This window comes from Anthonomus grandis, chromosome 13 (assembly GCF_022605725.1).
Source record: "Anthonomus grandis grandis chromosome 13, icAntGran1.3, whole genome shotgun sequence".
In the NCBI taxonomy this organism is placed as follows: domain Eukaryota; kingdom Metazoa; phylum Arthropoda; class Insecta; order Coleoptera; family Curculionidae; genus Anthonomus; species Anthonomus grandis.
The window spans coordinates 2,400,153-2,415,089 of record NC_065558.1 but is presented as its reverse complement, the minus strand read 5'-3'; the positions used below and the strand labels follow the sequence as shown (position 1 = coordinate 2,415,089).

The 14,937-nt window shown below is 31.2% G+C and overlaps 1 protein-coding gene across 1 annotated transcript in view; it reads left to right on the top strand.

Moving 5' to 3' along the window:
• The window catches only part of LOC126743969 (adenylate kinase isoenzyme 5), a 41,601-nt gene extending 27,051 nt beyond the window's left edge, over positions 1-14,550 (top strand). Inside the window, exons 7-11 of the mRNA XM_050451262.1 lie at positions 9,259-9,509; positions 9,566-9,767; positions 11,218-11,382; positions 13,134-13,326; positions 13,378-14,550. Of these exons, the coding sequence (XP_050307219.1) occupies positions 9,259-9,509; positions 9,566-9,767; positions 11,218-11,382; positions 13,134-13,326; positions 13,378-13,670 (1,104 nt within the window). The 3' untranslated portion in view covers positions 13,671-14,550. The remainder of the gene's footprint in view (positions 1-9,258; positions 9,510-9,565; positions 9,768-11,217; positions 11,383-13,133; positions 13,327-13,377) is intronic.
• Positions 14,551-14,937: the final 387 nt, after the last annotated feature.

Here is a 14,937-nt window from a genome sequence, read left to right as displayed (position 1 = left end):
ACCGCAATAGTCCGGGCGTTTATGAATTTTTATCTGCTGTATATTTAACATGTACCAATATTTACTAATACTAATATATTTTTTTGAACAAAACACAATTTTGAACTTGAAATTCTTAACGAACTAATATTTAGACTTTCGCCGCTGGTACTAATACTAATACTGATCCAGATTGAACATGTTTGATGTTGATTTTCATACGTAGAAATTTCAAGTAATTTTGCATATTTTCCAGGGATTTAAAATGATATTCCATATTTTTGAAGCTTTTAGTGCCATTTTTTCTGGGGAAAAGCAGTGGCCTTAAGCGGTCCTTCTTATTCTTCTTTGTCCCTTGATAACTTTTTTACTAAAAAAGAAAATTACTCTACGGCACACTTTTACTCATAGTAATGCCACAATTAATGTTACAGTGTCCTTTCACCCTTCTTTTTTTTGCATATACAAGGTGTTACATAATAAGATGAAGATTCTTAGGTGATTTTAAGAAGAAAAGTTCAAATAAAGCGATATCCTTAACTTTTGAGCTACAGAGTGTTAAAGTTGTGGCCATTTTCAACAGTTAATGTAAACTATAACCATTTTTGTTCACGTATTGTTCTTTTAGTTTAATATTAAAATAATGTGTGTACATATGTTTATAAAATAAATAAATTTTACTTCTTTTACGAATAAATCGACCTTGATAAAAATGTTTTAATTTTTTTTTCCGTGATAATCGCATACACACAGAAAAATCCTGATGGATTTTTTCACATTTTGTTGTGTAAAAAAAAATGTTTAATTTTAATACACAATTGTTAGATAATATCTCACAGTCCTGTATAAAAATTCTTAGGCATTTTGTATATGTTTTAATGTGTATATTTCATACAATTATTGCATATTAAATTAATACACGATAAGTAGATATTAATTATTAAGATAATGTGTATAAATATTCCAACATTTTTTTTTAATCCAATGCAGTTTGGTAAAAAATCTAATAACCAAGTATATTTTTACTACAATTTTCTGGCTTGTGTTGATTTTATTTACAATTGTGTAGATTAAAAAAGATTCTTGCTAATAGCCCATCACAATTGTAGAATTTTAAAACATATTGTGTAGTTATAATACCAATTGTGTATAAAGGAGGACGCGCCCGACGCCCTTGCCTTTGCTGCTAGAACTTCGTTGTTAGCGTTAATGTTGCCAGATTCGATATTAAACAGTTGTAAAGGAATGCATCAAAATTTGCAGTTGTTTTAAAGTTGTTAATTGAAAATGACTTAATAGGATATTTAAAAATAGGCCCAATCAGCATAAGTTCTAATTTTATTTATTTAAATAATAACGAACCATCCTATAGTCAACACACTTTTAAATTCTACATAATATGTTAAAAATTTTCATGTATCATAATGTCATACTTGTTAACTATTTTGTTATTATAAGGTGTTGAAAATGGCACTTTTTATGAGTTTAAAAGGGATCTAAAGCTAATTCTGTTATAAAGAACAAACAGATTTCAATTTTCCATTTCGTATTTTTAATTTAAACTTTTTAAATGATTGCTAAGGTTTTCTTTTCTATTTTAAACAGAATTAGCTCTAAAGCCTCCTTAAGTTATAAAAAGTGCAATTTTCAACACCATGTGCTAAAAAAAAAAATTGATAGCAGTAAATGATTGTTGTTTTGTTAACAATTGCCCGCCTGATATACTGTAGATATGATATACTGATGCCATATCTCGGCTATTGTAAAAGCTACGACTTTGCGGATGGTCTCGTTGGATTCAGAACGACGAAATTAAGACAAAACCGTTGAAGTTTTCCCGATAGCTCACATAGAAGCCGAGATATCGACCTTCAAAGCTTGGAATTTTTCATTTTTCGGGTATACCCGAACCGTATCGAATTTTTTCACCAAAAATTGATTTTTTTCGAAATCAAACTAAGTATACCAGCGTTTTATTTGGGTCACCTAGATTACGAAAACACCGGGTTATAACAGGATCCGAGCAGAACTAAGGGAATGAGAGCACTTTGAAAATCCTGAAAAAGTCGTTTTCGACGTCCGTTTTTGAGGCCAAAAATGGGCTTCAAAAATGCCATATCTCGGCTATCGTAAAAGCTACGACTTTGCGGATGGTCTCGTTGGATTCAGAACGACGAAATTAAGACAAAACCGTTGAAGTTTTCCCGATAGCTCACATAGAAGCCGGGATATCGACCTTCAAAGTTTGGGTTTTTTTCATTTTTCGGGTATACCCCTCCGTATCGAATTTTTTCACCAAAAATTGATTTTTTTCGAAATCAAACTAAGTATACCAGCGTCTTATTTGGGTCACCTAGATTACGCAAACTGAACAATTATATTAAATAAATATAAAATATTGTCGAATTTAAGTACACAAATAGTGTACTATATATACAATAAAATAAATCAAATTGATACACAATTTGTTGATTATAGAACCACAGTTGTTTAAACACAATAGCATAGAGAAATTCTACACAAATTGATTCTGTACCATTTCGAGAATCAAATTGTATGTAAAATCTATACAAATGTTGAATTTTTATTCACCTATTTTTAAGAGTGTAGCGTACGAAAAGAAGTACAAAAATCAAATTTACCCTAAAATAAGTGGGGATTATAAAAATAGTTTTTATTTTACGGAGAGGTGTGGCGTACATAATATTTTTCAAAAATATTTAGTTTAGGTACCTATAAAGACGCCACTGGTTAAAATTTTAAAAAAATTCCTAAATCAAAAAATGGCTGTTGGTACTCAGAGGGTGTGTGCTAAGTTTCATAAACATATCTAGGAAGTTATTACAGTTATGATGAAGAAACGATTTTTTTTCTTAAGATTTTAACACCTTGTAGCTCAAAAGTTAAGGGGTTTAGTACATCGCTTAATTTACAATTTACAAGGATTAGCATCTTATTCTGTAATACCTGTATACACACCTATACATTAAACAGATCTTGAGTGCAAAAATCAATATACTGACTTACAATAGGAAATCTAAGTCAAAGGTTAAAAAGAGAACGATTGGGTTTCTCCTACTTCTCCCTCTAGTTAGTAAACTAGAGTTTCCACTTGAAATGAGTTTTCATACTTGCCAGGACTTTAAATTAACTTTCCAGGGATTTGAAATAATTTTTCATGTTTCTTCCAGGGACTTGAAATCTTTTTCCGAGATTTTAAATACTTTTTCCACAGTGAAGTGAGCCGAGAATATTTCCATGCGAACATTGGGAAATTTCTTCTTTCGAAAAAAAAATGTGTATATATACTCATTTCCCACATAGCATGCGATATCCACTGTATATACCTATAAAGTCCAGAAAGTGCAAAAAATATCGTGTATATTCTATGTATATACAGAGTGTAAATAAATAGATGCAAAAAAATTCAGGGGCTGATTCTTGGGTAAATTTTAAGAAAAAAACTTTTTATGAACGTATGCCCTAAAAGTACTAACTTTTGAGATATGGGTAGTAAAGACTGAAGAAAAATATATTTTTTTTTAGAATACCTGTGAAACTTTTATAGATATTTTAGTAATTTTTGGTATGCATTTTCTATGTATCAAAAGGCATTTTCTGAGGCTCAGTATTTTTTAAAATTTGTAGCAGTGACGTTCGTGTAAAGTTTAAACTAAATATTTTTGATGAAAAATGTGGTACGCTATTTTTTTTTTGTCATTTTCATTTATTTTTGAGCAAATCTGATCTGCTGACTTTCTTTTGTCCGAGGTTGCGTATTCGATTAAAAAAATTAAATTGATCTACCTAAATATATTATGTGTTTATTATTAATATTTAGATGTGATTCTAATATTTGTTTTAAACCAAATAAAAGAAAAATATATTAAATAATTATAAAAAATGTTGAAAATATTTTTTTTCAATCTTTACCATCCAGTATCTCAAAAGTTTTCACTTAAAATTTACCCAAGAATCAACCTCTCAATTTTTTCGCATCTATTTATTTACACTCTTTATATTATGTGTAATTTCAGTGTATCTTCACACTCTCCAAACTTCGTTTGGCAAAGGGAATCATTCTTTTCACATTTTGTTATTTAATTTAATTCTAAGTTAATCAATAAAATTATTAATTTCTATTAGAATCCCTTAAGAACAATATATAATTTTTAATATTTTTTATATAAGTGTATGTAAAAAACTACATTGGTTATAATGTAATATTTACTTCTATTTATAATGTTCTGTTCTAAAAATATTTTTTCTTAATATTCAAGTTCTCAAAAACTATTCTAAGACCTTAAAATTACGTACTATTAGTCGTTAAATGTCGTCCTATGTAAGTATTTGACGTCTTCCAGAAACCTTTTTCAATTCCGTTTAAGACGTCTTTTAGCCTTTATTTAGGACTTCATTTCGGATGTGACATTTGTACGTTACGACCGTAAAACCGACGTATTCAAGACCTCATGTTGCTACCTAAGAAATTATGCATATATGATATATCCAGAACATGTTTCATGGAAATATGTACCTATATATACCTTAGAAATATGTATTATGTATCCTGGAATATTAAAAATGTATTTGTATATTCTAAAAAGATACATGTAATAGATACAGAATATAATAGATGTTTATGAGACATCTATAAAATATAACCCTTGGATATAGTTTAAATATTTAGTATATTCAGGATATACACTGTACATACTAATAGTATATTCTATGTATTACCTAGTGTGTGACAAATGTATATTTATTTCATATCCATAAAATAAACACAGCATTAAAAATAAACATTTTATGTACATACGTCAGGATATTATGAATATATGTGGGTTATCCACACTAAAAGGATAGGGAAACGTATGTATGTCGCTCATAATAAAAGCTCTTAAACAATTTGCATAAAGATAGCAAAAGAGCGGTATGTGAGGAGCCATTTACTACAATTCATCTAATAGAGCAAGATCCAGAGCAAATACCTACACCTATATTACTAAATTATGAACTAAGCGAAACAGAGAGTGACTCCTCAGCCTCTACTCTCTACGATACAGAGTCAAGCTTGGGTAAAGAAGATTTCTCTGATTTATGGGCCCAGGATACATTAAAATAAACTTTTTTGAGCTTTTGCGTTATTTTTTACATATAATTTTTTCAAAGAGTGATGTAATTGCTTTGTAGTAATTGTTAAATTACCTAATTGTCTAATGGGTTAAGAAAGAAGTTCCTGTTCCTATGCAAGGTACCTGAATACAGGCCCGTTCCTGGCAGGTATGCAGCGAATGCACTGCACGCAGGCGACAAAAGTTAGGGGCGCACATTTGATCTTGCATCGACACGTCTGTCATAAACAAAGACTTATATTATGTAGAATATTACTATTATCTATATAATCGAACTCAATAGGAAAACAATATCAATCTTTATAAGTTTAGGGGACATTGATTATTGCAAGTTGCAAGAACGGGAAAAAATGAATATTATCAAAAGCAACCGCCTCGGTTTTAAGTCGATAGCGGCACGTTTGGAGTCGGGCTTTGTTTATTGTTTTTTTTTTTTGAGCGCCTGTATTATTTCTTTTTTAAAAGCCCATAAAGAAAAGCCACGCGCGAGTCAGAATAAAATTAATTTTTGCTTGTTTTTAGTATTCTTTTGGCAACGGCAACCCTAGTCAAATATTAAAATAAAAACGTAGTCAGTTTAGTGTTTAGTTAATAATATTGATTTAATAATTACATATTTTGTTTTTGAGTTTAGTGTTTGGCAAAGTGAGTATTGCAAGTAAGTATGTATTATTTGTAATAAAACTGATTATCAATAAATTTTAAATATGATAAGTGTTAATATAAAATTAAATAAACTCAATATCATATAAAATAATGTTTTTAGAAAAATTCTGTATGTAACACATGCAAAAGGTTGGAAATTTGAATTTTTATAAAGTTGTTTTAGTTATCATTTATGTATTTTAATTGGTTTATAATACAAAAAATTAAAACTACAACTCGTTAAATAAGTTTTTGCAAAAAAACTGTTGGACGATTGTATAAAAAATAGTTCTTGCTAATAAGTGATATATACATACATATGTATATGAATTTATAAATTTGACTCAATAATTTATGAATAGTTAATGTATAATTAACATTATTTAAAATCCAGGCCCCTGAGATCTCTCGCACTTGACCTTTTTTTTCTTTTTTGAATTAGAAAATGAGTGACGGCACAAGAAGAAATTACCTGGCGCTCAGAATAAAAAAACGTAGATTGGAGAGAGAATTAGAGAATGAAAAACTCAAGGGATCTATAACAAAGTTTTTAGGAGTAAAGTGTTCAAATCCGAATACATTACCATCGAATGCTGAGCCCCCCTGACTCTACCTAAGCAATTACACATTGATGATCAGCAGCCATCAACGTCTATTGAATAAGAAGATATTTTAGAAACAACACTAATTAAGGGAATGTTACTGAAGCGGTCATAGCAGTAGATGTTGATTTTTCCGATCTCGCTACGTGGCCAAATCTTTTAGGTCACCGTTTAACTGAAATAATTGTCTCAAAAGGCGGTATTCAGATTACAGAAAACTTCCCCGTCGATGAAACTGGCAGAAAATTTTCAACCACGCAATATATGAGAACATTGGCAAACAGCGAGAAAGTAAATAGGGATTGGTTAGTTTATTCAAAAAAAGTAAATGCTGTTTTCTGTATTTTTTGTTAATGTTTGGTTATTCTAATTGGAGACACTTATCTGTTAATCTCTCTCGTCACGAAAATGGTATGGAACATCTGAAATGCGCACAAAAATGGTATGAACTAAAAACTCGTTTGGTTAAAAAATATACTATTGATCAAGTACAGTAAAAGCATTTTGAAATGGAAAAAGAACGATTGGCGTGCGATTATTAAAAGAATGATTTGTATTGTACAGTATTTAGTTGGTCTAAATTTAGCGTTTAGAGGCGGCACTCAAAAACTTTGCCACCCTAATAATGAAATTTTTTTTAAATTAATTGAAATGTTAGCAAAATTCGATTCAGTTATATTCAAAGATTTAAATAATATTAGAACATCTAAACAACTAAACCAAAATATGCTTCATTATTTGGGAAATACTTTTCAAAATGAATTAATTAGTTTACTATCAAAAAATGTTCAGCGTTAAATTTTAAACTGTCTAAAAACAGCAAAATATTACTCTATAATTTTAGATGGAACTCCTGATGCTAGCCATGTTGAGTACCTTGCTTTTGTTATACGATTTGTTCATTGTTCAGCACAAGAAGTCGAAATTAGGGAATATTTTTTAGGATTTTTTCAAGTTACAAATACAACAGGCGAAGGACTTTTCACATTTTTAACGAAACAAATACTTCCAAAATTTGATATAGATTTACAGGATATGAGGGGTCAGGGTAATGATAATGGTGCAAATATGTCTGGTAAACATGTAGGTCTTCAAACTCAAATTCGAAATGTTAATGCCAGAGCAATGTTTGTGCCTTGTTCAGCCCACACATTAAATTTAACCGTTAATGATGCAGCTAAAATTACATATGAAACTGTTGGTTTTTTTCCATTATCCAAGAGTTGTCTTTTAAGATATCAATTATATGAAATTTGTGTAAGTTTACATTATTTAAAAAAAGATAATTCAAGAGATATGAATACGAAACACATGGCACAGTTATTATTAGCTAAAATAAAAACTTTTAAATTTATTTGTTCTCTTGTAATTTGGCATGATTTCTTATTAAAAATTAATAAGATAAGCAAGATGCTCCAAAATCCAAATTTAAATTTGGATAAATGTTATAAAGGAGTCAAAAATGTTATTAGTTATTTTACTGAAAAACGGTCAGATAATGATTTTGATGTTTTTATCAGTGAAGCTGTAGCAGAAGCCCCCAAGATTGATATAGAGCCAGTGTTTCCCTTAGTACGACAAAAAAAAAACAAAAATCAGTTTTCATATGAAAGTACTGATGAAATTGTTTTCGATCCAAAACAACAATTTAAAATAAATTTTTATTATCAAATTTTGGATACCACAATTCAATCTTTACAGAGACGTTTTGAGGGAATTTCTCAACTTAATAATTTATTTGGGTTTTTATGCAATTTTCAAAATTTAGATTCAGAAGTAATAAGATTATCGTGCATGGATTTAGACATAGCTTTGCAAATTCAAAAAGAAGAAAAGATATATAAAGACGTTGATGGAATCGATTTGCATAATGAAATCGTGTCTTACAAAACTCTTAACCCTTAATATAAAACAGATGCAGACTCACCTATAAACGTTTTAAATTATATTACCAAAAATAACCTAATATATTTGTTTCCAAGTTTATTTATAGCCCTCAGAATATTTTTGTGTTTACCTATATCGGTGGCGTCGGGAGAAAGAAGTTTCTCGAAATTAAAAATTATAAAAAATTATTTAAGAACTTCTATGTCCCAAGAACGATTATTGGATTTAGCAATTATCTCGATTGAAAACCAGATTTGTGAAGCCATTGATCACAATGAAATGATAAACGAGTTTGCATCTTTAAAAGCCAGACGTATTTTATTGTAATGTGTATTTGTTTCTCATATCCTTGCTTTATATGTATATTATAAATTAGTTAATAGGTATTTTTGCTTAGAATTTGTTTCTATTAGATAACTTTTTGTATTAGTATTAATTGATAACCTGTTTACTCATATGTAATTAACTTTAATAAAAATACATTATTTTTAAATACCTATATGCATACATATTATTTTTAATTACTATTTTAAAAATAAAAATACTGCCTGAATAAGTTCAAAATATTTTTTGTTAGTGTTCTTATAAATATAATTTTGTTTGTTTAAAATTGTTTTCGTTTGTTATGAATATAAATGTTTTATGTTTAACAGATTTTACAAAAAAAAATAGTCTATATGAAGTCAGTGCATTACAACACTATAAACAAATCTTACTATTAATTTGTTTTATTTAACTCTAAATTTAATAAAGAAATAATGTTTCCATAACTTTTGGAAGGAATTGTGAACAGTTCTCAAAAGCTTCCAAAAATAGTCGCGGCTTTTAAATGTTTCGGAAATTTTACATCACTACAGATTTTGATAACCTTAGGCTTTTGTAATAATTTGTCAGGCAACTTAATATCTCACGTTTTCCATGCTTTTCAAAATAATTTTTCTTGATTTTAAACTTTTCTCTATTATACATATTTTCTTACTAAATGACCATCATCTGACTGTCTTTTACAGCAAACCAACCATCAAACAACCGGTCCCATAAACTCCCAAAGAGAAACCGTTTCATCCCCAGACCGACCCAAGACCCAAGTGATATCAGTCGGCCACAATTCAGTTCCTAACTTCAATTCTCCAGTAAAACCTCTCACTTATCCTCCGGTTTTGTGGGTTATCGGAGGTCCTGGAAGTAACAAAGCCGCCTTATGCTCATCGGCAGCGAAAGATAACGGATGGACCCACATCAGTCTCGGAAAGCTTTTAAGGTGAATAAAAACGAATTTTAAGAGCGAATAATATTTTATGAAACTATCGATTTTAGAGCGCAAGCAGAGTCCAGTCAGCCTCTTTCGAGAAAAGAAATAACGAAACTGAAAGAGTGTATCAGTAATGGTGACCTGGTGCCTTCGGAAACCGTGATGAAGCACGTGGATACCATCATGGAGAGTAACGCTGATGCCAAAGGGATTATTTTGGACGGGTTTCCGAGGGATATGGATCAGGCTTTGGAGTTTGAAAATAAGGTAAGTGGTTAAGTCGAAAGTTTTAACATGTCGTTACCCTGGTCAATTATCACTGCTACCAACTTATATACAGACACATAGGCCCTTGCCGTCGAATGATAAAGTATTTTATTTGATCTGAGCGGTCGGTTTTTGAGCTCTATAGTTAACATATAATAATATTTGCAAATACTAAGCTCTTCCTTATTAGGTTACCTGAAGACCGTATCCAACCTTTTTCTTATTAATTCACACTATATTTTAAGACTGTGGTTCAAATTTCATGTGTTAGTAAAAAGTTTTGCAATATCACAAGTTATCCTCAGCAAATGGCTGCTTTAATTTATTATTTAAGTGGGGGTCTGAACAAATGTGATAAATAATTATGTTACTGAATTTAAAACACAATAAGAAGAAGCAGAGTATAGTAAACGTACATGAATTATGAACATACTTTCTTTGAAATTGTCAATAAGGAAAATATAACTTGAAAGTCTATGCACTAGTTAATAATTTTAGTTACTTGGAGATCCCTTTGTTTTTTCCCTATTGTTTACTTACCTAACCGAGCCCCCCTATATTTTGTCTTTTAAAAAATATCCTGCACTGGCTCCAGCACGAGAAGCGTGTGACCTGGTCTAAGATCCCTAGTATTAATCGTTCTTGCACTATTCCTTTTTTTATGTTCTTTTTTAGAAATTAAATAGAATGAGAATATCATGTCATACTACCCAATAGTATAATTGTTTATATACTCATCAGCTAACTACAGACCTATGTAACAGATACAATGCTGGAATTACCCAAAGTTACAATTGAGTGCTTTAAGCAGAGTCAGCTGTTGTTTACTTTAATCTCACCAAAGCATTCGAGTTGCTCCTGGTAAAAATACGCAGAATGGGCTTTAGCCATTCATACCTTGAGCTCTTACTTTCAGAATTGTAGTCAATCAGTATTATTCGGAAAGGAAATCGGAGTGGGTCTAAAGGGTAACTACTTAGCAAATAAGCTTGTACATTCTTATAATAAGAATATTCTTTTCGTGTTTAATGGGGTAACTGCGAGAAAAATTCAATAAAGGCCCAAAGAGGACCTCGCGTGACCCATTATGTTTGTTTGCCCTTCTTTATTACAAGCGATAATATATACCAGAATAGTTTCGTCAAACTCGTAATTATATAACCCCGACTATAACAGAATTAAGACATTAGAAATTCCTGCTGTTTTTTCCTTGGCCTTATACCAGGAGGAAAAAGTGTCCCGTCTACAACCGGTCGAGTCCCATATTTATTGTATCAATTATTTAAACGAATACGCTATTCCGAACTTGCTTAATTTTACCGGAATATTGAATTTCTGATGGGAACAGGTGTACTTGTTCCTATAGATAAAATAACCGTTTGAATTATTGAAATGGGAGTCGTGGTTCTAAAGGTTACGCATATTTTAATGTATTTTTTTTCTTTTGAAGTTTAAGCAAAAGCCGACGATCATCCTACTGGACTGCTCCAAGTTGCAGCTGGGCAAGGGTCGTCTGGATGATAGCGTGACCGCGTTTAGGAGACGTTTGGAAATATTTAGGCAATCATCTTTACCGATGCTGAAGGCCATGGATAATATTGGAAGGTTAACAATAGTAAGTTGAATTTAAAATGAAGAAACACGAACCACTTCCAACTAAATCCTTTACATATTCACAATATTTTTTTGTTTCATTAAATCAGATATCGAACGTATATACACGACTGTCCATTTTTTTCCTTGGGTGCCGACAATGATTTCCCGTCTCCACTTGCGCTTCGCATCACTTTCTTTCCACTTTCTATATATTCAACTTAAAATAAAAAAAGGGAGAGTAACTTGCAAGTTAATAAATTTATTTCCACAAGACCTGAGTTGGCCAGACGTGTATATGGGGCTTACCAGATATCTAAGCCAAACCGTTTTCCTTTTTATCAATTAACATACACGGGCTACCCAGAGCTCATGAGATGGTCAAACAACACTTTTCATTAAATGATTAACTATTAATGCATGCATTGCTTATTATTAAATGATGTTTTTATTTCTGTCCAATCCAACACTTCAGTTATCAGATATCCAACCAACTATCGATTTATACTAACAAAATCTAATTTAAGGCCAACTTATGCAGTTGGAAATTTATGTTTAACTCTTTTTATTCACAAGGGCTTATTCAAACCAACTCTCTCAATTTTGTTGATAACCCTAAATCCTTTTCAGTTATTTTTACTTATCACGGTCCAGGCTTATCAGACATCCAACTCAACCCGAATCCAACGCAACCTTTTCAATGTGTTTTAATTACGAACTTACTAGGGTTTATCAAATGTTCAACTCAGATATTTCTTACTTATCAACAAATTCAAGGCTTAATAATCAACCAATTCTTTCCTATTTAGTTATCAGCACTCTCAAATCATATCCAATTATAACTTTGAATTTATTTATATTATTAACACATCCAGGGCTTCTCCATTCTAAACAAACTCTTATTTATTTTATTATTTTATTTTCAACTCGACTAACCATATATGATGCAACTGAAGAAAAATTTTAATTTTTTTACAGGCACACCAAATAAATCCAACTTCCAAGGCTAAGTGATCCAGTTAAAAGTTTATGTTATTATATATTGTTGTGCACAGGGACTATCCTTTTGATTTTTTTTTAAATTATCAACTGACTATTTTATCTTTTTTAAGTTTCAACACACCTTCCAAAACCAACCATCCAATCCAACCCATCTTTTTATTTTCTTTTTAGTTATCACCACCCTCAAATCTTATCCAACCCACCACCTTTCAATTTATTTCAATTATTAACACACACAGAGCTTATCAAACCAACTCAATCTGATCCAACATGTTTACTTTTTAATTATGAAGATACCCTGGATTTGTTGGAACCAATGACTTACAATACTTCCTCACTTACCCTCAGGTCAATATTTATCAAGAACTCTATCAGCACCCTCAAATCTTTCAAACCAATTCAATATCAATATACTCTGGATTTATTCAAGCGAGTAACTTACTTTGACTCACAATACTTTCTGACCTACTGTCAGGCCAATATTAGTCAAGATATAAAGAAAAAATGTAAGTAAGCAGTTGAAGGCCTAGATTGTCTCGAGACAAATCTCCAGTAGTTGTATCTCAAAAACCAGTACTCTGATAGGAAAAATTACTCTTATGGTCTATGAAGAACTCATAAAAATCTACAACTTTATAACGATTAACCATGTTAGATCAATATTAATCAGTATATAAAAGAAAAAGTGTTAGGAAGCAGTTCAAGGCCTAATTAGATCCCATATTCAATTTTTGTTTTTAGTTATCAAAAAACCTTTGTGGTCACTTCCAGGTAGACGGAGACACCGATTCAGCTCCAGTGCAAGAAGACTTCAAAAACGTCGTAAAAGAACACATGGAATATATGCTTGCAAACATTCAACAAACCCAACCGACCGCCCAATTGGAAAGCAGTCATCAACAACTTAACGGACACTTACCTACCACCACCAATGGTCACATACCAAACGGTCACATGTCAAATGGTAAACCGATAACTGGATATTTGTACTTTGATCGCTAATAAATCTTTTTAGGTCATTTATCCAATGGCGATGCGACTTTACAAGACCTTGAAGCCCCGGCAGTTATAGACACAATAAGCAAAAGGGTTGGCAACGGGGTGTCCAACGGAATATCCCATATGGCCAACGGAAAAGTGGCCAACCATATGGTCAATGGCATAACGAATCTGGCCAAAGGAGTTGCGCAGATGAGTAACGGACATGCAAGGCCGCCCATGTTGGCCGCGGCAAGTCGAGTGCCGGTTTTCAGTAGTTTAGAAAATGGCGGACATAGTGAGGTTAGGTATATGGACAGTCATATTTAAGGAAAAGTGAGGTTAGGTTAAGATTTTTGATGCGAATATAAATATATGAATGTTGGCTGTGATGTTGGTTTACGTGCTGTTCGCGTGATAGTCAGAATATTTTTTACAATTTAAGTATATAAGTAAATTAGACCTGTGAGTAGGTTATGGTTTTGTTGGATATTTAGGAAAATTTTTATTTGTTTTAATAGGTACCCATGTAGAGTTTATAGGGTGGTTTAATGACAAAATCGCGAAAATATTGATGAGTTAACTTTTGACCCTATTTTAGAATTTTGAGTGTGGCCTATAACCACATCTAAAAGTACTACTACTAACTATCTTTAGACAGTACGAATAATAGTTCGTATGTTTAAAATAACAGATGGGTGCCATGTTGGAAAAAATGTTTGCTTCATTTCTATGTGGTTATTGTTAAACTTAAAATGGCGGACGGGTTGTCTGATAGCTGTCATTTTTACCTGTCAAGTTTACTGTCAGACGCCATAAACAACTCCCATTAAAAAAAACACGTTGTTTGTAATAGAAGATAATTAAAACGGTAGTTATAGGCCAACGAACTCAAAACAATTTTTGTAGTTTTGATATGCTAGGACGTCACCTGCAAAAACTTGAATAAAAAATGTGGTATTAATGAAATGTGAATGAAATTTCATAAGAATGTTAAAGCAAGTCACAGTATTAATTTAAGGCTAAAATTATGTAAATCGGAGCATTAAAACGTGAGTTATAGGCCAGCGATCCAAGACAATTTTTCTAGTTTTGCTGTACTGGGACGTCACCTGCAAAGACTTGAATAAAAAAATCTGTTATTAATGGGATTTCAATAAAATTGTACAAAATTATTAAAAAAAGTCTGCATATTATTATAAAATCCAAATCATGATGTTGGAGGACTAAAACGTTAGTTATATGCCAACGAACTCAAAACAATCTATCTGGTTTTGCTATGCTGGGACGTCACCTGCAAAAACTTGAATAAAAAAATGTGGTATTAATGAAATGTGAATGAAATTTCATAAAAATGTTAAAGCAAATCACAGTATTAATTTAAGGCTAAAATTATGTAAATCGGAGCATTAAAACGCGAGTTATAGGCCAGCGATCCAAGACAATTTTTCTAGTTTTGCCGTACTGGGACGTCACCTGCAAAGATTTAAATAAAAAATCTATTATCAATGGGATTTCAATAAAATTTTACAAAATTATTAAAAAAAGTCTGCATATTATTATAAGACTAAAATCAAGTAAGTCGGAGAATTAAAAC